Source organism: Anabas testudineus, chromosome 16, assembly GCF_900324465.2.
Source record: "Anabas testudineus chromosome 16, fAnaTes1.2, whole genome shotgun sequence".
Taxonomy (NCBI): domain Eukaryota; kingdom Metazoa; phylum Chordata; class Actinopteri; order Anabantiformes; family Anabantidae; genus Anabas; species Anabas testudineus.
The window spans coordinates 9,006,418-9,027,831 of record NC_046625.1 but is presented as its reverse complement, the minus strand read 5'-3'; the positions used below and the strand labels follow the sequence as shown (position 1 = coordinate 9,027,831).

The following is a 21,414-nucleotide window of genomic DNA, read 5'->3' as shown; positions in this document are numbered from 1 at the left end:
CCATTATTTTACTTATGTAGGCTTGAATCTTTAAAATAATAATAATAAAACTAGTGGAAAAGTAAATAATATTTACTCTAAGAATATATATGTATATAATATATAATATGTATTTCATCCTTCAATCAGGAATTTCCGTTTTCGGATAAATCTTTCAGCTTCTTTTACTTCACTTTTTGGATTAAAATACTGTACTTTTTACTTCATTACATATATATGACTATAATATACATACATAAATGCTTGGTAGTAACATTTTAGTGCAAATAATAGCATTATCTCATGATATTTCACTATAAAACTGAGTCAATGAGTAACAACATTAAAATGCTGCTTGTGTGCTAATGCAGTATTAATAATGATCAAATCAAATGCTAAACTATGGGATATATATTATAATATAAAGCTCTGACAGAAGGCAGTCTACAGAATTAATACTTTTCCTTTTACATATATTTTAATAAATGTGATGTCGACACTACAGTACCTGTTTTTATGTTTTATTGTTATTGTTGTGTTTACTCATGACTGGAAAGAGAATCTGGTAACTTTTTCTAACACATATTGCTGTTGATGATATTATTTTAGTTCTTAAATACATAATAAAAAATAAAAAATAAATTAAAAAGTTTAATGTTTTACACACATCCGGTTTGTGGCGGAAGCGGCGGATCAAACCCGGAAGACGTTGGTTGCATCAGCTCGCTGAGAGGCGGAGAGGGCTCATGTGGCTCTGCTGTACATGCTAACTTAAGCTGACGCCTCTTTCAGGTTCATTCAAAGGTATGAATAACTTATTACACAATTTGCCAACAACAAATCGTAGTTTGTTTAAACATTATATTTAGTACAGGAGGGATTACGTACGTAGAGAGTCATAAAGCGCAGCATGTTGGTACAAAAACCTGAAGTTTAGGTTGTCACATTAGCTAAAGCTAACTAGCCTGTAACGTTATTGCTTGACTTTTCATCAGCCTTTGGCAGGTGGTAGATACCCGCTTTGCAGGAAGTGATACAGACTAGAAACCAGACTAACAGACTAGCTAACCATCTAAGATAGTAATAGCCATTAACTGACACGCAGAGACGATGAACCAGGCCAGTATGAGATGCTTGAATTGTTTTCTTAAATACATTTAAACATGTTCAGTTTGTTTTCTCAATGTAGTTCCTAAATATACATGGATACAGATAAATAAAAAAGTGCCTACTACTTGTACTACTGCTCCCAAAAAACAGTAACAGTGGATTGATTTAACAAACATGACGTGCTAATCAATAATGAAATTAATCTGCCTAGTGGAAATAAAATACTTTTACAGAGAGATTGTGAATTTGCATAACCTGAGAAAAGAACATTTGTAGGACTTAAGGTTTTTAAGTCTCAGTGTGTTTGTTCTTGTTTATTCACACTTAAAAAGTGTTATTTTCTAAACCGTATGTTTGGAAGAAAAATGTATGTATTATATGAAATATATATTTTTCATACACAGTAAACAGTATGTTGCAACAACAGCTGTTTAATGGCAAAGCTTTGTTAAAGTTACCCTTAATGCTATATTCAGACTCTTAATGACCTAATTTGCATGCCAGGCATCATTGTTTTGCAGGATTGACAGCATAAAAGGGAAAAACATGCACAAGTTAGAACCACTTCAGTGTTCTGCATTTCTCTCTCCAACAGAGATGGCCAATCTCTATGTGTCCGCTCACCCCGATGACTTCAGGAGTCTTCTGGCTCTCATAGCTGCAGAGTTCAGTCCATCCTGTCGCCCTCGGATCATCACAGAGGACCCTCCTGCATCTCTAAATGCCCGCTCCCGACCGATCCTTGTGCTGGGTGCTGGGGAAGGTGACTCTGTTCTAAATGGGTCCAATGCTGTGTCCTGGTACCTGGCTGGTCAGGGGAAAAGGGCTGGTGTAGATACAAAGCAGCAGAGCCAAGTGTGGCAGTGGCTGAGCTTTGCAGACAATGAGCTCACGCCAGTGTCTTGTGCTGTGGTCTTCCCATTGATGGGGGTGATGGGAGTGGATAAGAAGGTGAGAGGAGTATCCATATTCTTACCTGGACGTATGTATGTTATTTATTTTTGTGAGATGACCTTATGACTTGTTATGCATTCTCAGCTCCAGCAGAGTTCTCGTGCAGAGTTGATGCGTGTTCTAAAGGTTCTAAATCAGGCGTTGGAACCAAAAACCTTCTTGGTGGGAGAGAACATCACCCTGGCTGATATAGCTGTAGCTACAGCTGTTCTTCTGCCTTTCAAATATGTATGTATGTTGTGCAATACTTTAGCCTGTTAAAGATGTTTCCAATTAGTTGACTGTTGTCTGTCTAGTTTGAAAAAGTATGTGAAGTCTTGGCAGCTTGCAAGGATGAGCTGTAGCTAAAGGATCAATGGATGAATCACAAACATGTTTTCTGCCTATCAAGATTTGACTATGCTATAAACCAGCCAATCACATTTTCATTATATTGTTGGTTATAATTTTTATTTTTAGGCATTGGAGCCATCAGACAGGAAGGTCTTGACCAATGTTACCAGGTGGTTTACAACCTGCATTAATCAGCCACAGTTCCAAAAGGTGCTGGGGAAGATCGCTCTGTGTGAAAAAATGGTCCCAGTTACACCGAAGACAAATGCTGCTACAAATGCTCAAGCTGCAAATGGCACTCCTACCACTGACTCCGTCAGTGTTACAGCTAATGGTCAGGCAGCTCATTTCCACAGTTCACAAATATTTCTTTTTTTGTGTAAACCATGTTCTGATTTTGTGATATGTTTCCTCCTTCAGGTCCTCCAAAGACAGAAGCTCAGCTGAAGAAGGAAGCTAAGAAGAAAGAAAAGCTGGAAAAGTTCCAACAGAAGAAGGATATGGAGGCAAAGAAAAAGACGCAGCCTCCAGCAGAGGTAAAGATCCTTAACTTCTACAAACAGAAGTTATTAAAAGGAATAATTGACTTTAACAGTGAGTTTAAATGGTTCTTTAGAAATTCTATTCAATTTTTTAACAGAAAAAAGCCAAACCTGAGAAGAAGGAGTTGGGAGTGATCACATACAACATCGCTACACCTGCCGGGGAGAAAAAAGGTGATTTATCATGCGCATAACATCTCTATGTAGGCAAGCTAACACGGTGATTCCATCCAAACTGGAAAACACAAAGAGTCATCCTCTGCCGTCAGCTGATAGCTCTACAATTTATTGCACACATAGATGTAAATAGTAAAATAACCTGGAGGTTAAAACTTCAAGGCTAAAGAGAGAGAAGCATCATTCTATGGAACTGCATAATGTGAACTTAGCCCACTGTTTTCTTAATGAAGCAAATATTAAAATTAAACACCACAATAATATTTTATAAGTAGAGAAATTGTACATGAAAATAGCGTCAGGATTTAGGCTTCTCCACTAAAATTTTACTTTCATAGACTACTTGCTGTATCTGTATCTTGAATGGATTATTTTAGTTTTCATAATCTACAGTGGCAAGAAAAGGTATGTGAACCTTTTGAAATGACATGGATTTCTGCATTAATTTGTCATAAAATGTGATCTGATCTTCATCTAAGTCAGGATTATTGACAAATATAATGTGCCTAAAATAATACAAAAATAATTCTTATCTTTCATGGTTTATTGAAAACAACCATAATAACCTCACAGTGCTAGTTCCAGGGTTTTAGTTTCATAGTTTCAGCTGACGTACAGACATTCTCACATTATTCTGAAGAATATTTTGATACACTTAGGAATTCATCTTCCTTTCATCAAGCTGGCCAGGCCCTGATGCAACAAAACAGGCCCAAATCATGTTTCCTCCACCATGCTTTATGATTGGGATGACGTTTACATGATGATATGCTGTACACTTTCTACACCAGATGTAGTGCTGTGTGTTCTTTTCTAATAGTTCAATCTTAGTTTCATTATACTGCTGTGGAGTGTCAGTGTGCGCTTTCCAATGAAGCCTTTAGATCTTTGGCTTGGGGTCATTTTGACTGGCCGCCCACTTCTTCGTAGAGTAGCCACAGTCCCAAAGTGTCTCAATTTGTAGATTGTTTGTCTAACTGTAGACTGGTGAAGTCTCTGACATCACCCTTTCCAGCTTTATGTAAATGAACAATCTTTGACTGTAGATCCTCTTAAAGCTCTTTTTAGCGAAGCATGGCTCACATAAGCACATTCTTCTGAAAAGGTTTGAGTGGTTTTCATCAGTCAAAGTAGCTTGAAGTAACTTTTTCAGATCTCAATGTTTTGTGGTATTACTTTAGGTACATTATATTTGTTAATACTCTTGACTTAGATGAAGATCAGATCACATTTTATGACAAATTAATGCAGAAAACCACAAAATTGTACACTCTTTGTTCCTCTGAGTGCAGGTTTGTTTTGTCACTTGGTGTTGGTAAGGGTATTACATGGATGGTTTTACCATGTTTGGTTGTGATTGAGGTGCATATCATCATGGTTTCTCTTTATCTTGACAGATGTCATTAGTCCTATTCCTGACTCTTACAGTCCTCAGTATGTTGAGGCTGCCTGGTATCCATGGTGGGAAAAGCAAGGATTCTTCAAGCCTGAGTATGGGGTAAGGTAATTCTTCTCCTCGTACATAGGGGAAAATGTCATATTTTATTGATAATTTTAATTTGCAGTATCATTTCTCTTTTTCATCCACTCTGCAGAGGAAGAGCATTAGTGAGCAGAACTCTCGTGGCATCTTCATGATGTGTATCCCACCACCTAACGTGACTGGATCACTTCACCTAGGTCATGCCCTCACCAATGCCATTCAGGACTGTCTGACCAGATGGTAACCATAGTTACTGTTAAAAATAGCCTAAATTTAAGGTCACACATTCAGTCTTGTATTCATGCATGTTGTGGTCTAAAAGCCATGTGTTTGAGTCACATGTGTTTTGAGTGTGCATTAATGTGGCCATCTAGGCACAGGATGCGTGGTGAGACCACCCTGTGGAACCCAGGCTGTGATCACGCTGGCATCGCTACTCAAGTGGTGGTGGAAAAGAAGCTGATGAGGGAGAGGGGCATGAGTCGCCATGATCTGGGCAGGGAAAACTTCATCCAGGAAGTCTGGAAGTGGAAGAATGAGTGAGTGGAAGAAACTGGAAATGTAGATGTGATAGATTTGAGTGAAACCTGAAGAAAAGGCACAATAAAAACTTTTCCATTTCGTGTCTGTAGGAAAGGAGATCGAATCTACCACCAGCTGAAGAAGCTTGGCTCCTCTCTGGACTGGGACAGAGCCTGCTTCACTATGGACCCAGTGAGTTTTCTGACACCCCTGCACTCAGTTTAAATGTATTCAGTTGATGTCTGAAGACGTATTCTTTATCCTCATGTCTGTACAATGTTTTGCTGTCCAGAAACTTTCCTATGCAGTTCAAGAGGCCTTTATCCGCATGCATGACGAGGGAGTGATCTACAGGAGCAAGAGGCTGGTCAACTGGTCCTGCACACTGAACTCTGCCATCTCTGACATAGAGGCAAGTCAATGCAAGTCAAACTGTGTTTAAACAGTTTTATTAGATATTTGTTTGATCATTAGTTAGAATATAAGATTCTTAGCCATTTGCAGTACAACAAGGAGTGCTTTTTTTTGCTTTATAATTTGCACTCTTTGTATTGTTTGATTGACATGATAACATGATAACCTTTAGAATAAACACAACACTGTGTCTGAAGCACAGAGTATTTAAAATTTGATTCCTGAAATTCCTATTCTTTTTTCAATCAGAGATTTCCTACTTAGTACATCCAGGCTTGGTTCTTCTGATGTTGTTTACTTTAAAAGAACATTAAAACCACACATTGACTAAATATGATTATCTTGTTATTTAAGATAATACATTTGTGGATTCAGTACAGTGGCTTGGCTGTTGTTTACTGTTTTGTCTTCCCGCATTGCCTGTATGCTTCTCAACTACATGTCCCTATTAGAGCTAAATGCTCAAAAATAATCTTTAAAAAAAATGCAATTTATTTTGTGATTATGCTCCAGAAATGAAACTGTAATTTGGTATTCCTAGCTAATAATATCAAACAGGACCCAAGCCCTGCTTCATTAACCATGTTATAAGGCTGTGATGGCAACAGATTCATACTGTTTTTCAGTACTGTTCATGCTGTGCTCTCTTGATTAATTCTGCTGGTTAATTTGCAGGTGGATAAGAAGGAGCTCACTGGCAGGACTTTGTTGCCTGTGCCTGGTTACAAGGAGAAAGTGGAGTTTGGGGTCTTAGTGTCTTTTTCCTACAAGATTGATGGATCAGGTAAATTAATTCACTAAAGCCAGAATATTCTTAGCAAATAATAGCAAATAATGTGTTCTTCACATTTAGTTTTCCTTCTGTTTCTTAGATGAGGAAGTCATTGTGGCCACAACTCGTATAGAGACTATGCTGGGAGACACTGCAGTAGCTGTCCACCCTGACGACCCCAGGTATCAACATCTGAAGGGAAAAATGGTGCTGCATCCCTTCTGTGACCGCAAGATGCCGATTGTTTTCGATAACTTTGTGGACATGAGCTTTGGAACAGGTATGAATAGTTACAGGACGAGACACGCTGCCTGTGGGTCTGCAGTGTGCTGTGAATAAGTAATCATAACAAGTCGTTAAGTCAGGCCACTGTCCTCATTACGCCTGAATGCTTTTTTTTTTTTCCACTCCTCTCTTCCTCTTGTGTCCTCTGCACCTTTTTTTTTGTTCAGGCGCTGTCAAAATCACCCCAGCCCATGACCATAATGACTACGAGGTTGGAGAGAGACACAATCTGGCCTTCATCAACATCTTGGATGAGAATGGCCTGCTCATTAACGTTCCGCCTCCCTTCCTGGTATATGTCTCATTATCATCCCTACCCCTGCAGTGGGCACATTTCCTGCGGTGACACTAAAAGTCAGCTTGCTTCGTAGTTTGGTGCAGCAGTTTCATTTCTTAATTTCTCACTTTTAGCTGTTCTATCTGTCCCCTAGGGCATGAAGCGTTTCGAGGCAAGGAAGGCAGTGCTGCAGGCTCTTAAGGAGAGAGGCCAGTTTAAGGAAATTAAAGACAACCCTATGGTAGTTCCAGTCTGCAGGTAGAGTTAGATTCATGTGTGCACAATTAGTTATTTGTCTTTTAGGTGTATTCCTGTTTTTATATTTTACATCCCATTGTTTTCTATCCTATCAGCCGTTCCAAAGACATTGTGGAGCCCCTGCTAAAGCCACAGTGGTATGTGAACTGCACAGACATGGGCAAACAGGCTGCAGATGCTGTCAGAGAGGGACGGCTCAAAATCATCCCTGATCACCACCTCAAGACGTGGTTCAACTGGATGGACAACATCAGGTAATTATCACAGGTTACATCCAGTATGCTCTTTTTTCATTTTAACACTGAATATTGAAGTGTAGGTAGTTTTCTTTTGTTTTTAAAATCTCATCGTAAGGTCTGACTAACTGATTACCCTGCTGATTTTCTGGATTATTGGATTCATCTTGCATCTTTTATAAAATAATAGAAAGTAGTGGAAAACACCCATAACAATTAATCTAAATATATAGTGAGGTTTTTAAAATACTTTAATCTAACAAAGATATTAAAAGCATAACAAAGCTGCAAATTCTTCAAGTGAGAAGCTAGAACTAGAGCACGTTTCGCATATTTGGTAGAAAAATTACAAGTAATTAATAGATCAAAATAGTTTCCAGGTATTCTTTGTTGATTGAGAAATTATTAATAGTTTCAGCATTGAACATTAAATAATTATGAATAATCAAGTGTGTAGCGAGTCCTGTTTCAGAATCACCACATCCATCTTCCCCTCAGGGACTGGTGTATCTCGCGGCAGCTGTGGTGGGGTCACCGTATTCCTGCTTACTTCATTACTATCAATGATCCCTCCGTGAAACCAGGAGAGGTAAAATGACAGCTGTTTGTGTTATTCTACATTTCGTTGTCTGTTTCCTTTATTTATCTCCTCTCTTCTTGTTTGTTTTATTTCCCTCCAGGATGTAGATGGGCACTACTGGGTGAGTGGGCGATCAGCGGAAGAAGCCAAAGAGAAGGCAGCAAAACGCTTCAATGTGTCTGCTGACAAAATTACCCTCAGACAGGGTAAGATTTAACAGGTTTATCATCGTAAAGGTTATGTGATCAGTTCATGTTATCCTGCTACACAAATACATGCAATTGAATAAATTCTACTCCATATTCATTCGGATCAAATAACTTTTGTTCCTGCATTTCAGATGAGGATGTTCTGGACACTTGGTTCTCATCTGGCATTTTTCCCTTTTCTATCTTCGGATGGCCTAATGAGGTAAAAGACTGATGTTAGCCACTTTCCTACTAAGAGATTTTTAGTATAGATAGCAGAACCACTGCCCTTAAACTGTAAATTATGTGATTAAAAAAACCCAAAGTACAATTTAATGGTCCAACATATGACGTTTGTGATAATATCAGTGTTCGTGGTTTTTTTAGAACCAGGACCTGAATGTCTTCTACCCTGGCACCTTGCTTGAGACAGGCCACGACATCCTGTTCTTCTGGGTTGCTCGTATGGTGATGATGGGTCTCAAACTGACGGGCAAGCTGCCCTTCAAAGAGGTGAGACCAATTAAAACACCCGAGACTACAGTGTAGCACAAAAAGGACAAGATATTGACATTGGTAGCCAGACATGACTAAGTAATTACAGTGGGTCTTTTTTACAGGTTTATCTGCATGCCGTTGTGAGGGATGCCCATGGAAGGAAGATGAGCAAATCTCTGGGCAATGTCATTGACCCTCTGGATGTCATTACAGGAATCTCCCTGGAGGTAAAGCCTAATAGCATCTTGATGCACACTAAGATATGCTCACACATTTTTTTTTTCCTTTTCATCCATTAGCTTTAGCTTTGTCTTTTACATGGTCACCACATGCTCATTGGTCCCCTGGGGCCTATTTTCTTATGTAAGCTTTATTAAGCACCTTTCTGTTTCCAACTAGCTTTTATTGAGGCCATAAATCTCCAGCAGCTTGAGGAAACTGCTCAGTCAGACAGAGCAGCCCTGTCCTCTAGAGGGCACTGAAAGACCTGTATAAAACTGCACCTTCACCTTTAATGTTTTCCTTCAAGGGTCCTTTCACTGCTGCCTGTCAGATTAAGACATCATAAAACAGCTGAATGTGGTTTTGATTTAAACATGAAATATTGTCTTATTTTTTATTTTTTCTGTCCCTCTATTCTCCAGGGTCTACATGCTCAGCTGATGGACAGCAACTTGGATCCACTGGAGGTGGAGAAGGCAAAGCAGGGCCAGAAGTCAGACTACCCAAATGGTATCCCAGAGTGTGGCACAGATGCTCTCCGGTTTGCCCTGTGTGCTTACACTAGCCAAGGTAAATACATTTGTCTTTTTTGTTTTGTTACTTTCTCTCTTGTTGTGCATCCATTGGCCAACAACCTACATCTTAACCTTGAATTCATATCAAAACACAGGAAAAACAGGATTACTATCCCATCAGTAAAAGCTCAGTTGTTACAAAATCCATTTATATTAATATCTATACTGACAATTGAATTTCTTCCTGTTGTGTCATGAAGGTAGGGATATCAACCTGGATGTCAACCGCATCCTGGGTTATCGTCACTTCTGCAACAAGCTGTGGAACGCTGTGAAGTTTGCAATGAAGACTCTGGGAGACAACTTTATACCATCAGAGAAAGCCCAGGTGAGACCAGGGTAAAAGATGAAATGCACAGAGCATTGACAATGACTGTTCACACTTATTTATATTCATCCAGTGAAATATGGCGTATCACATTCTGACCAAACAATGTTAGCTAAAACAGGTTTTTTGTTACCGATATTTGTCTGGGGGGTTTTGTTTGCCCAGATGCTGCCCTGCTTTGTATTCATGAACTTACATTCATTTACATCTGGGAGCTACCCAGTACAGGAAATGTGTTAACTACATCTGAACATTTCTTCTTTTGATCCTGTCAGATGTGTGGAGAGGAGAGTGTGTCAGACAGGTGGATACTGTCTAGACTGTCTGCAGCTGTTGGTTTGTGCAATGCTGGCTTTAGGGCTTATGACTTCCCAGGAATCACCACCGCCATCTACAACTTCTGGTTGTATGAGCTCTGTGATGTCTACTTGGTAAGAAAGAGAGAGACCACTGAGCAGCCTGAGTGTATTCATTTGTTTTTGCAAACCGTGCCAGACAAATTGCACTACTTTTCCCTCATCTGTTCCCTCCCACACGTCGTCTTATCCAGGAAAGCGTGAAACCAGTGTTTAGCAAAGCAGAAGAAGACAACACCAGTCAGAGACAGGCCCAGGTGTGCAGACAGACTCTTTACACGTGTCTGGAGGTTGGTCTGCGTCTCCTGTCTCCCTTGATGCCTTTTGTCACTGAGGAACTCTACCAGAGGTTACCAAGAAGACAACCTCAGTGTGACCCTCCGAGCATTTGTGTCACACCCTACCCTGATGTTGAGGAGGTGAGTTAAGGAAAAAGGATTGTGTTAAAACTAACTGATGAACCGGTGATGTGCAATAGCAGGTCACATCATTTATTTTTAATAATCGTCACAAGCTAATGTTTTGGCGTGTTCCTTCTCTCTTTGTGAGCACCATGTTTTATATCATTTGTTGTAGTTCTGCTGGCACAGTGAGGAGGTCGATTGTGAAATGGAGTTCGTAATGACTGTGGTCAAGACGATCCGGTCACTCAGGGCAGACTACAACCTGACCAAGACCCGAGCTGACTGTAAGTTGACACACAAACTCATATACTTTACATCATATTGGTTATAAAGGGGGAATCAAGTCTGTCTATGTGGGTGTTTTTGTACATTGTTGCTATTATCCAATAGAACATTTCACCTCTTCTATTGAAATGTTGTAGGAAGCTCCTTTATGAAAATAGCACCCAGACTGACAAAGAACATGAATTCTTTTGCATTTCATGTCAATGTACATAGAGATAGACCAACCAGGGTGTATTGAATCTTTATCTTATCTTGGCATTAAAGGGCGTTTTATATTTGCTCACCTTCAGTTTCACATTCTCTCACAGGTTACCTCCAGTGCATCGACTCTGCAACTGTGTCCATTGTGCAGAAATACAGTCTGCAGATTCAGACCTTGTCATACTCTCAGGCCATCATCCCTCTGGCAGCCAACCAGCCTGTCCCAGAGGGCTGTGCTGTGGCTATTGCATCTGACAGATGTACTGTCAACCTTATGCTCAAGGTGAGTGTCGGTAATCTGCTCAATTTTGTTTGTCCTCTCCCGTCACTGATGTGAAAATATATTAGCTTTTGCTTTATACAAAGTGGTGGTACAGTGAACCCATAGTCAAATGCATAAATGCTCATCACCTACTTGTTAATCAAGGCAGTCAAATATTGCCATCTATGCTACTTACACTGACATGACAAAATAAGACTATCATTTACAACTGTTGTCTTTACCACTTATTTCCTCAGGGTCTCATTGATGTGGAGAAGGAAGTAGCTAAGCTGATGACGAAGAAATGTGACTTGGAGAAACAGATGGAGAAGCTGAGAGAAAAGATGGCAAAGAATGACTACAAGCAGAAGGTGCCAGTGAAGGTGCAGGAGCAGGATGCTGAGAAGGTGGGAAAAATAGATTGATTCTCAGGGTTTTTCCGAGTGCAAGTGTAAATTTCTTGTTAAAAAAAAAAAAAACATCCTTCTCTCCACAGCTACGACAGAGTCAAACTGAACTTGAAAAAGTAAAAGAAGCCATGGACAACTTCAGGAAAATGATGTAACCTTCCCCTTAGCATTATGTAAATGTGAATTTATTTCCATTCATCATGTCAGTATGTTAATTTTCATAAATCTTTCAAGTTGACTAGTTTGCAGGGAATTCAATAAACTGCTTATGACATAATTGACTTTAGGAATGTATTATTCTCAAGCCTCTTGTGTATCTGCAATTTGTTTAACACTTATCAAGAAATGAGAAATTAATCCAGGCCCTTATGTTAAATGATGTTTTCAGAATATTTAATAGAATATTTAAGAGCATCATTATAGGATACAGCTTTGTTCGTTAAGACAGTGTCCACAGCAAAGGGGGAAAAATGACATAGCTCAACAGTTTGGCTGCATTTTTAAAGACCCTCAAGAATAGTTATTGATTTAACTGTAGCAATGAATTTTTAAATACAGGTACCTCCTTATTAATACAGCCAAAGAGGGAACAATGGAAGGAGTGAGTGATGGCTTCTGCATTCATTTAAAATGCATCCTTTTTTTCCATGTTTAATGAGGAACACATTTAGAAGTGACTAAACACTAACCTTAAAAGGTTACAGGTTTCTGGGTGGGGTGTGTGATAGTAGACCAGATCATTCCTGGTGCTACCACAGCAACACTATACATGACAAAATCTGGAACCAAATACATCTGCACCATGCTAAGAACACGTTCTGACCACAGGCCATCCAGATCTGCCATTGCTCATTTCCTCTCAGCCATCTCTTTCTTTACAATCTCCAGGGTGAGTGGAACTCGGAGGCGGGAAGAGGAGTGCAGTGTGTTGTTTCAAAGTTTCGCATGTACTTCCGTGCCTTAGAGAGCGAGAGAGGGGAAAAAAAACAGCAGCAATGGAGGAGGAATGGAGAATTAGAGGTGTGGGAGGGCAATGAACAGAAAGTGCGAGACTTGATTATATTAGGTTCGGTCTGTCTGGCTCAATGCCTTACAAATCTCTCTCGTCTCTTAAGGGTTTACATGGGAGGTGAATAAAGCCCAATTCAAAAGGCATTACCAAGGGAGGGAAAGCATAGCATTAGCTGTAATTGATGGCACTCCTTGTTTGATGTTAAATGACTTCAATAAGCTGAGCGCGGTGAAATATATTACACCAGTCAACCTGAGAGCACAGGTGAGGTGGTTACTATGGCAACCAGAGATGTGTTCTTCAGTGGTAATGATGTCTGTTTGATGTGTGTGTCTTTTTTGGGGGGGAGGGGGGGGGGATAAGCCAACCTTTAACAAGAAAATGTGGCTTATTGGAGAGAAGGAAATTACTCATTTTGGATGATTGTAAGAACCAGAATACATAATAACCTGACAGAGTGATAAGATAATGACAACAGGTGGCTGCCCTTTAAACCAGACAGGAGAAAAAACTACATACTGAGATTGAGAATAGATTATTTCCTTACCAAGAAAAGAGCCAGCTGCCGTCTTCCTTCTAGTGTCATATCTTCACCTGTCAACATTGAGCGTGTCAGACTACATGCAAACACTGTGGTGATATATGTAGGTATAAGGGTAGTATTGTGTGCAGTTTATTTGCCTGGTAAATGTGAAAGGAGAGTGTGCTTACCAACACTCCATGGAAATAAAACATCTCTTTCAGCCTGATACGACTGCAGCACAGACGCACACCAGTCATCGTCCACTTCATAGCCACTGTACACAGATGCTACAAAGCAAGAGTAAGCTGGCATTACACAGGGCTGTGAAAATACAAACTGTTGCAGTTCAAAACAAACACTTTGCTTTAATTGACTAGATTTCAGTTGCAGGCAATGTGAAGTGTCCAACACAGTTACATGGTGAAGTGAGCATGTGGGCACACTCACCTTCTTCTAAGTGATTGGAGGCTCCCAGCCATTGTCTGACAACTCTGATCCCTTCATCCGTCATTATTTTGGGGTACCTGGGCAGGAAAATGACATCACTTACAGCACTTAACCACTGTTAGGGGAAGCTACTCTGAAAGGCCACCACATGCCACCAGAATACCTTTAGTGCAACTCTCCTTTATTCTATAAAACTCTGGAAACCATGCCACTGGATCCCACACACTGGAAATCTGCAGCAAACTACACTATTTAAACTCAATTGAGTTCATTACAAAAAGTGCCCATTTGTAACAGATCATAAATAAACCAAAAAAAGTTAACTGCCCCATTGTTCATGGGTAAGTGCAGGACTGTCAGCTTTGGTTTTGTATATTATGTCCATTAGTCAGACACCAATACTCCCACGAGTCCAGGCAGGGGCACTGAACCAGGATTAGCTGAAACAGTGCGAAATAACATCTATGAGGATCTAAGAAATAATATTTATGACTTGATACTTAATATATTAAGGTTTCATTTTGCAAAATTAGATTCAAAAACACTAGAGCCAAATATTTCTCAGGTGAGCTGTGAGTGCAGCTTCCTAGAATCCCTGTGAGACCTAAACCTGCCTTAACATCTCCCACCCAGGCTTTTCAATATGGTAGAGTAGCAACAGAAAAAACGCTTCTTTTAAAAAAATCTTTTTATGGCCCAGAAATGTGTGTAGTTTCACTTAACCACACCAAAATGGCACAAAGTAATTCCACTACTTAAATCACTATGCAAATATGAATAAACAACCAGCAAACTACTGCAAGATGCAGTTCACTACTCATTAACCTTGCACTCAACAACTGTAAACATACTGAGCATATCCAGAATGACAATTCAATGAGATGTTTGAAAATGACGAGACCAACCTGAATTGTAGCAGTTTGAGCAGAAGGTTGTTGCCTCTGTTGGACATGATGTCCTCTGGACCCCTGTAACACAGGATACAACGTACTGTTAATGTGGTACCATATTTTTGCTTTAGTACAGTGGAGATGAATGGAGCCGAATTTTTAGTAAGAAAATAGCACAATATCTTATTGGAAACTGTTCACAGTCCTTGCTGGGAACCTTTTTTTTCTACATCATTGGAAACATGGAAACACTCAATTTCATTTTCCTGCGAGACCATAATCAAATTTCCATCCACCTTTTTTATACAATGTGACAAGACAAACTCAACTGTATGACAATAAGCTCACGTTCACAGAAGACGTCAGTTCACAGAAGAGACAAGTGTACAGTACGTATCTTTACATTCATGTTTATTTGTGTGATGACAGATATAGATAACTACGGGCCATTGTTATGTTTTGACTTTATCCTCAACTTCTTAATAAACAGTCTCCGTTTTGCCAATAACAGGAGACTAACTATGTGCCTAAGATGCAACTATAATGTTTAGTAGATTGTCAGAAAAGAAACACGAGCTCACTGAACCATCTTAGGTAAAAAATGCACCCTGCATCTGTAACATTAATGCACAACTGTGGACAAATATAGAACATCACATAAAGTTGGAATTGTAAGCTAGGGTGTCTTACTACTTGTAAAATGTTATGAGAATATATGAGATCACTTTGTTATCATGTTAGTGGAGTGTAATTAAATATTCCAACCAATGACGCAGTCTCTGGTTTCTGTCTATACTTTTGTGTGTGGAAACTTACGTTGTTGTGATGATCTCATCTCTGGTTCTCCTGATCAGCAGGACTGGTCCCTGGAATCTGGAGGAAGAGGAAGAGAGGGAGTTAATGTGTGTTAATCATCTGCAAGATCACTCTAAGCTATGCTAACAAAAACAATCTAGTTTCACTATTACATGCCAATATATTGCATAATGTTTAATTATGCAGACTTTGACTTTTATGATAATCATCAGGATAAAAATAATTGTCCCACTCACTTAATGAGCTGTTCAGCATTGTTGAGGTTCATGTACTGCCTAACTGTGTGCTGTACCAATGGGCCTAAAAGAGAACAAAACATTTCAACTGTTAAAACTACCAGCTGCAACACAAACAATAAAGTTTATGACCTTTAATGTGTAGGACTCACTCCAGCTGTCGGGCATGACCTTGAGGGCCAGAGGCAAGAGGTCATCAAAGGAAGCATCTAACACTAATGACTGGATCTCTGGGTATGACATCGCTGCCCAACTGGCTGAGAAAGGAAATGAAAAAGTAGTGATAAGCAGAACCATTAAAGATGTAATTGACTCCATTTCAGTTTCATTTTTATTTATCTCTGCAACAGCAAATTGCAAAAAAACAAAAAAGCACTTTACAAAGTAAGGTCGAGAAAAAAAGAAGAACCCAACAAATCTCCCTTGAGCACGCACTAGGTGACAGTGTGGAGTGGAGAGAAAACCAGAAAAAAGAAGAGAACAGAACTAGGCTCAGTGTGGGCAGACATCTGCCTCAACCAGTTAGGATGAAATAACATGAGTCACATTCACCGCATATAACAATTGCCGAGAATTTATTGTTCTTGTGTACCTGTGAATCCTCCTATGGACCAGGCATACACAACAATGTCGCTGAGGTGGAAGCCCAGTTTATGTATTGCAAACTGGATCACAACATCCATGGCATTAGCCTCATTCTGGGGGAAGGGTACTCCCTGGTAGAAAGATTCAAGAAACAATAGTCATGCAACATTAAAATGATTGTAATGAAATAATGAAATTAGCCAACAGCTTTATAGTCTTTCAATAATGGGAGTGTGCACTCTTATGCAACACTGCCCAACAGAAACCAGAATTTCAACATACTATACTGTTTGTTTGGACTAGGTGAAGCACAGAAACACATACAAACACTGCGTGCTGCAGGTGTAGCCATTCATGTAGTCCAAAATTTGAGTAAAGCACTTACCGTACTGCCTTCAAAGCCAGGGTGGTTCCAACCCAGTACAGAGTAGCCACCTACGGCACACATCAACACACAATTGAGCTTCAATTGAAAATACAACTCTCTCAGCTCATTTCCTCAAAATGTAACTGGCATAACATTTCTGTAAAGCAGAAGCCTCCTCACCCTCCAGTGGAGTGTTCATGCAGCCCACCTCATAGAAGCCTGCATTCCCCTCACAGCAGATGACCTGTGGCATAATTTATAAGTTTGAAGTACCATCAGTGATGTGAGTGATGTGACAGGAGTTTAGTTGGATGTCAGAAAACGCCCAAGGCACAAAAACATCAACTCATTGCAAACATTTACCAGAGTCTTGCCGCTTTGTCCCCCATCTCTCCTGCGATCGACAAACATTGTGTCAATTTCATTACCGTCACACGCAACAAGCTTGTTCCTTTGGCCATCAAACTGTAATGCAGTGGAAAGGGATTTTTGATCAGTTTTTATTATAGTGAGTATAGACTATTAGAGTATGTTTGTGTTTCTTTACCTCTTCTATTAACCTAGCCTGGCCTTGCTGGAGCATGGGCCTCATAGCTTTCTGCAGTAACCCTACAGAGCCAGGGTACAGCATCCTTCTCCCAAATGAGTGGGCAATTAGAAAACTGGTGAGGAAAGAAAAGAAAGGTGATGACAGTGCAGTAACATTGGACAAATGCACTGTCCAATAGAAAAATACAACGCAAAGTCACCATTAAGTTTAATAACACAGTGTGTTGTATCGATCCACCCTGTGATAGCAATAAGCAATCTGACGTGTTGTCCTGCAGTCACATGGTGACTGCTTTACGGTCGTGCTAAATAAACTGCATCTACCTGATGATGTGACATGGTAGAGTGCGAACAGAGTTGAGCACACTGTCTGCTGCTCCCCTTAATCTGGGCTCTGGTTTCAGCAGGGAAACACCAGCCTTGGACAGTTTCCTGTTACACACAAAGGCTTATGATGAATTTCATGTAATTCCCAGTGTTTTGAATGCATGCATTTTTAATGAAATAAAATGCAAAGAATGCATGTCCATTTCAAATGACAATGGAATATAAGTGAAACTCACGGATTGCTGACTTCTGTCCAGCTGAAATCTGAAGGCCAGGACGAGAAGTCAAAGTTGTAGCACCTCAGTTTTTTCTGCATGGGGAACACACAAAAGTTGTTTGCCTTGACTGAAGTTCAGATGTTTTTTTGCCATAAATACTTAACTGAGTACAGGTCAGGTGTGCTCAGCAAGAAAACCAATAAAAAGTAAAACATTATTTTATTCATTTTTATTTTTTGCCAAACCAGTGTGACCACTAATGGTGGCACTGAATAGTGGTGGCTCATGTCAACTGAACCCCCCCCCCCCCCCCCCCCAAAAAAAAAAAAAATGATATCAAATCAAGCTAGTGACAAATAAAATAATAAACTGAACCACAACTCAACAAAATAAATCATATACTGAAGACAAACATCCATAGTGTTTGTTTACACAAATAATAAATTTTCACAAATAACATACATTAAATCAGACAATTCAACTCATTTGAAAACATTTTATCAGCAAACATCAAGCTGTAAACCATCACATCAAATGCAGGACATATAAAGAGATTCAGAGGCTTGTAATTAGGGTGATACCCAGTTCAATCTATACATCTACTTTGCTTAAAGTTTTAAAAAAAAATGCACTGCCTATACCCCCCACCCTCCCAGTTTCTTGGCTGTATGGTATGAATACTAAGACACCTTCAATCTTTTCTGTGGTTCATTTCCATAAAATGTATTAAACATATCACTATGTACAGCATGCTTATATTAAGCATATGACTTATTTTGTTTAACTGTTGTTCAATGTGTTGCCTTCTATTTTTCATTGACTTGATTTGGCCCTTGTTTTTTTGTTTGTTCAACTGACATGAGTCACCACTAATCAGTGCCACCTGCACTGGTCACACTGGTTCGGCAGAACATGGGAGATTAAATGTGCTTTGTGCACATGAGCTTTTTTTTTACTATTAATTTTAGTGCCAATAGTAAATGGCTATCGGCTTGTCCCTATAGAGGTCACCACAGCGGAACATGTTCCACAGGTTGATCTGGCATGTGTTTTTACACTAGTTGCCCTTCCTGCCGCAACCCTCCCATTTTTAGTCATTAGCATGCGGAGACGTGAACCTGCTGCCTTCTGCATCCAAACCCAATGCGCTACCACTGAGCCACCAGCCCACTCTGGAAAATTGTACTAATATACATGGTCTTGATGCTGAATACTTGTCTTATGTTGCCATGATTTTACCTTGTTTTCTGGTGTGTGATTCTTCTTGGTTTCTTCAAGAATAGACATAAACTGAAGGTACTCAGAGTTCTTCCATCTCCCCCACCCTTGGGGAGAAAGAAGAAGGAGGAAAGGAGATGTAGGGAGATGGAAGTGGAGTGCACATGAGACAAAAACATTTTACTGCAAAGCCTCAAGGGTGTGTTTAGTATGCATTGAGGGTGTAGACCTTGTGCAACTGTCTCAGTGATAATAAAAAGTGATAATAAAAGCTTATTGGCATGCACAGGCATATATAAAATATGGAGTAACATCTGAAGATGAATGAAGTTAATTACTCAATATCTGTAGCCTCACCTCTAAGACAGGCCACTCCTAGAAGACACACCAGCACGGTTCCCACATACTGACTCACTGGAACCAATTTACTGCTGCAGATGTAGCCTACAAATACACAAAACAACAGTGACATCTATCCACATAACACCCCAATCTCTGCCAGGCTTGAGTCTAATTAAAAAGTACCAATACAAAGATTTAGTCTGACAATGACCCTAAACCATGTGCCTAAATCAATATGAGAAGCTTAATTACACAATAAGAAGGAGCACACATCCTCAGGCAATTAATTTCTACTCATATGCAGTGTTGGTGGATGATTTAGATGATAAACCTTAAATTAATCTCATTTGTAAGAGAAATAAAAATTCCTAAGAACATCCTTCAGTTTCTCTCCCATAATGGAAAGAGAAATTTCATCTAGAAAAATATGTAGATGACAGACATACTACAAGAATACTAATGAAACATGTTATGCTTATGTATTAATAGTAAAGGGCACATTCAACAGTGATAAATAAATGCCTCTGCATGTTTCTGGGATTTTCTAACCCTAACCCTTGATTTGGATGATAGTAGGAACGGATATCACGATATTAATCTGGATATTTACACATTTGCACAAATACAATAAACTGTTGATCAAAGATACTTAATTCAATTCAATTTAATTTATATAGCCCCCAATCACAACCAAATCATCTCAAGGAATTTAACATAATATCTGACTACTAATGTAATGTGTTGCATGAAATCAAATTCTTCATATGTTCAAAATACATTTTAAACTACACCTTGCTCACTCAAATTTACTACAGAATCTGATCACAATTTTACTATAATGAAATTTAATAAATAATACAGAATTCTCACCCACTCCTTTTGTAAATCTGTCCCTCTTTGAACTCGTATAATCAAATGTCACATTCATTCATTTAAAAACTACTTTAATTTTCTATTACTGTGATGATTAATTCCTTAATAAGCCAAATACTGAAATTTGTTATTGCACATCAGAAAATACTGACACGTCTGTCACAGTTTCCCAGTGCCCAAGGTGGCATTAGTACACATCTCCTTCACTCCAGTAAATCCTCACATTGGAGGAGCTGGAGCCAGAGAATATTTGCTGGTGTTTGCTGTTAAAATGTTTGTGTTCAAATCAAAACTAGTGGAAATATTATATTAACAGTAATATAAAAGTGATACTGCACATATTCAAGTAATTTATAATAAAGAATTATGAAACTAATCCATGCAACTTACCTTTCCTGTAGAGATAACAGAGGAGAAGAGGAGAACTGTAGTAGGACAATGACCACAGTACTGAAGCCTGGAGGGAGAAAACACACATCAACTCACTGAACAAAACGACTTGTTTGGGTCAAATTATCAATCATACAGCCATACCGACCCAACCAAGGATGCTGTCAGTGTGCTTCTCCAGACTCCCGGGTTTATAGTTCCATCCCTGCTCACAGAGAGAAATTGTTGTTTATATCATGACCAGCGATGCTAACTGCCTTTTTGCTAGCTAACGTTAGCTTAGCTAGTAGCACTCAGAGTAGCTAAAGATTTGAAAATAATGTTACACGGTGATAAATAATCCAACATGCACACAGCCTCTTTTTAGTTCCTTAGACTTGATACAGCAGTAATACGTTTATTCTTATCATTCGTTGTCTTCACGGCATCTTTCTGTCTCCTTCCGTTTTGGCAATTTCACCTCACCTGGTATCAAGCTAGCATTAGCATAACAAGGTTAATGTCACCGAAGAATACAATTTACAATTGGACTGTGGGGCACTGTGGAGATGAAACAGAGAGCAACTGCAAGTGGCAAGAGTCGTATTTAACGCTATATAAGTGTGTGCCTGTGGTTTCATTCATTTACAAACTGTGACCCTCACTGTACAGCGCGTTAAAGGGGGTTCAATCATAAATTCAATAATAAACACCTGACACTTCCGGGCCGCAGGCGGAGCGTTTCTGTTGCTATGACATTAAATATCGCTCAGTTTTCGCTGGTGGGTGTTATCAGACAAACAAAAAGTATTGCAAATAACCTTACCCTCCTCCCTGCTCTACCCTCAGGTTGAGAATGATCCGGTGAACGGTGAATTCGTTGCAAATGCGGCCCTAAAACACAGCGAAGCCACATCCAGCCGGCCATTCTTCCACTACAGCGACTACGGAAGCCCGCACTAACCAGAAGTCTCAAAGTCGAAGGCGCTGG

The 21,414-nt window shown here is 39.5% G+C and overlaps 2 protein-coding genes across 3 annotated transcripts; one reads left to right on the top strand and one right to left on the bottom strand.

Moving 5' to 3' along the window:
- The first annotated feature begins 662 nt into the window (after positions 1 to 662).
- vars1 (valyl-tRNA synthetase 1) lies at positions 663 to 11,925 on the top strand. 2 transcript variants are annotated; one of them, XM_026370501.1, is made up of 29 exons: positions 663 to 783; positions 1,685 to 2,040; positions 2,128 to 2,271; positions 2,503 to 2,710; positions 2,797 to 2,912; positions 3,017 to 3,092; positions 4,493 to 4,593; positions 4,691 to 4,818; positions 4,953 to 5,117; positions 5,211 to 5,292; positions 5,393 to 5,512; positions 6,190 to 6,298; positions 6,387 to 6,566; positions 6,739 to 6,863; positions 7,003 to 7,106; positions 7,202 to 7,360; positions 7,841 to 7,931; positions 8,023 to 8,128; positions 8,263 to 8,333; positions 8,498 to 8,623; positions 8,731 to 8,835; positions 9,253 to 9,400; positions 9,606 to 9,733; positions 10,009 to 10,164; positions 10,284 to 10,508; positions 10,666 to 10,777; positions 11,087 to 11,262; positions 11,499 to 11,648; positions 11,738 to 11,806. In XM_026370501.1, the coding sequence occupies exons 2-29, from the start codon at positions 1,687 to 1,689 to the stop codon at positions 11,804 to 11,806; spliced, it is 3,834 nt and encodes a 1,277-aa protein (XP_026226286.1). In that variant the 5' UTR covers positions 663 to 783; positions 1,685 to 1,686. The 2 variants fall into 2 exon arrangements, with proteins under 2 accessions (XP_026226286.1, XP_026226285.1); XM_026370500.1 differs by lacking the exon at positions 663 to 783 and having other exon boundaries at positions 1,687 to 2,040; positions 11,738 to 11,925.
- Positions 11,926 to 12,030: 105 nt separating this feature from the next.
- abhd16a (abhydrolase domain containing 16A, phospholipase) lies at positions 12,031 to 21,384 on the bottom strand. Its single transcript, XM_026370612.1, has 20 exons — positions 21,250 to 21,384; positions 20,593 to 20,649; positions 20,445 to 20,511; positions 19,197 to 19,283; positions 18,861 to 18,946; positions 17,640 to 17,713; positions 17,401 to 17,508; positions 17,075 to 17,189; positions 16,891 to 16,992; positions 16,708 to 16,771; positions 16,546 to 16,595; positions 16,168 to 16,291; positions 15,728 to 15,832; positions 15,576 to 15,639; positions 15,340 to 15,396; positions 14,539 to 14,601; positions 13,634 to 13,710; positions 13,375 to 13,473; positions 13,211 to 13,257; positions 12,031 to 12,610 (listed from the first exon to the last, which is right to left on the bottom strand). Exons 1-20 carry the CDS (start codon positions 21,349 to 21,351, stop codon positions 12,527 to 12,529), a joined length of 1,632 nt encoding a protein of 543 aa, XP_026226397.1. The 5' UTR covers positions 21,352 to 21,384; the 3' UTR covers positions 12,031 to 12,526.
- Between the last annotated feature and the right edge of the window lie 30 nt (positions 21,385 to 21,414).